This window comes from Marmota marmota, unplaced genomic scaffold (assembly GCF_001458135.2).
Source record: "Marmota marmota marmota unplaced genomic scaffold, marMar, whole genome shotgun sequence".
NCBI lineage: Eukaryota > Metazoa > Chordata > Mammalia > Rodentia > Sciuridae > Marmota > Marmota marmota.
Window position 1 is genome coordinate 10,119,179 of NW_026000142.1, and position 2,140 is coordinate 10,121,318.

General features: G+C 41.7%; 1 protein-coding gene across 1 annotated transcript in view; it reads left to right on the plus strand.

Moving 5' to 3' along the window:
* The first annotated feature begins 923 nt into the window (after nucleotides 1–923).
* Mdfic (MyoD family inhibitor domain containing) overlaps nucleotides 924–2,140 on the plus strand; it is an 86,667-nt gene continuing 85,450 nt past the window's right edge. The window contains exons 1-3 of the mRNA XM_048785917.1: nucleotides 924–1,016; nucleotides 1,394–1,540; nucleotides 2,111–2,140. The exon at nucleotides 2,111–2,140 is cut by the window's right edge and continues 31 nt beyond it. Coding sequence (XP_048641874.1) covers nucleotides 924–1,016; nucleotides 1,394–1,540; nucleotides 2,111–2,140 — 270 coding nt within the window. The remainder of the gene's footprint in view (nucleotides 1,017–1,393; nucleotides 1,541–2,110) is intronic.

A 2,140-nucleotide genomic window follows, 5' to 3' on the forward strand; every position in this document is an offset into this window, starting at 1 on the left:
CTTTCCTAGCATCTGGTAAGCACTGTTGTACTCTCTTCTTTAAAACAGTAGTTGAGATGTGTGTGTGTGTGTTTGTGTGTGTGTGTGTGTTCATTTATTTATTTGTTCTTGTGGTGCTGAGGATAAAATTATGGATCTTATACATGCTAGGCAAGTGCTTTGCCCTAGAGCTACATCCTCAGCCCAACAATTAATATTTTTAAAAATATTTCCCACATAATCTGACATTCTTCCAAATCCTATGAAATTACTGCATTAAGTCTTATAAAGAAACACTATTGAGAGTTTCTCTTATTATTTTATGAGGCAACCAAAACATAGAGAGATTTACTAACTTGCTCAAAGTCATACAAGAGCAAGATAAAGCGTTTGACCATCTTGGTGATTCTACAACACAGCTTCTCATTTGTTCCTAAAATTTGTATTTTTATTTTGTTTCTTCCCCATTAAAGAGTAAGATGGTTAAATTTAATTGAAGGAGTATTTGCTGAACTACCCAGCACATGGGCATCATTAAGCATAATATGAAATTAAATCAACAAATATTCACCACTGACTATGACTTTCTAGAACCCACTTCTGATATCCCTGGACTGTAGCATGTTTGTGAGACAATTAAGAAAGTTGGGCAAGGAGATATAAAGGGATAAAACAGAATTTTCTGGAGCAGCTTCTTTGTAGCCAATTCCTTTGAGTACAGAGTGTGTTGCAGTAGACAGAGAGTCTTCCCATACATTTCTCAATACTAACACAGTCTTTGTCCAAATTGATCTGCTTCCAACAGATTCCAAATGGTCCAGGCCTTTACAAGTTTTTAGGAGAGTAAAGGCACTTTATGACACCATATCTGAAACCTCCAAGTTAAAAAAAAAAAAAAAAAAAAAAGAGGGAGGGGGATTGTAAATTATAGATCATTTACCAAAATGTGTTTTGGAGAACATAGTCCTAAAGAATCTTCAAAGGCCAGTGTTTTCAGGACAATTGAAATCAAATTTAAATGCACTGACTCTTTAAAGGTAAGGGATGGCTCTTTTCAATCAATTGGAATAAAATCTAATTTTTGAAGAAATAAAATTCCTGGGATACTTCTATTCATGATACTTATAGAAAGAAGGTGAATCCAATGTACATTTTCTTCAATTTTGATAACATTACTGATTCCTCTCTAGTCTTAGGGTCAAAAAAGAATTGAGTTTGTTTGGTCGAGGTTTTGTCAACTAAATTTTGCATTTATCTCACGACGACATAAGGAACAAAAATTATCTGAATATATTATTCAAATACTTTATTTCTGCAAATTACTTTACACCTGTTATTATTGGCTCATCAGGTTGAGCTACATTCAGAACGTTGATCAGGTTTTTACTCCCAACTACATTTTATCTCCCCACAGACATCAGTGGTCCAGAGAGGAATGCATTCTGCAACAGGTCAGACTGGGGATCTGTGCCAGCTTGTCCTCAAGGGTGTCTACCTTGCTTGCCTAGATGTCTGCACTGGACTCATGCAACCGCAACCGGTTTTACCTGATATGGATCCTGTTTGACCGAAATGAATAAATGAAAAATAAGGCTGAGGTTAAACGCTCAGCTGGAGCCAAGCTTTCAAATTCACGTGTTCCCTGTCCCACCAGGAAAGTTAGATATGTGGGTTCCCCCCACCCTGCCATTTTCCCTAGTCCATCTTAAAGGTTTCAACTTCCCCTGAGGGCACTCCTTTAGATTGTGGTCTGGGGTCAGGATTGGAACAAAGAGTTGGGTGACATTCCTGGTAGGGTAGAGGGGACGACTGGTCAGGCAGAAAACTGCTCATTTCCTCCTTTTTTCCCAGCCCGGGTGGGCGCAGCGCTGGAGTGAGGAGCACGCGCCAGCCCTGTCCGGCTTTGGCCTCCTGACCCAGACAGCTCCCAGCGCGAGGGAGCGCGCGGCAGAGCCCAGGGCCCGCTGCCAAGAGTTCGAGTCCTCCCCGATCCGGATGTGATGAAAAGGAGCAACAGAGGGAGAAGTGTTTGAGAGGAGTGTAGGAGTGGTGGAAGGCGGGAAAGAGAGACAGAGGGGGGCAAAAGTCCTCGTCGGAGAGGAGCTGGCCAGAGTGAGCTGGCTGGAAAGAGGGGGCGGAGTGCGCGGAGTCAGAGCCGCCG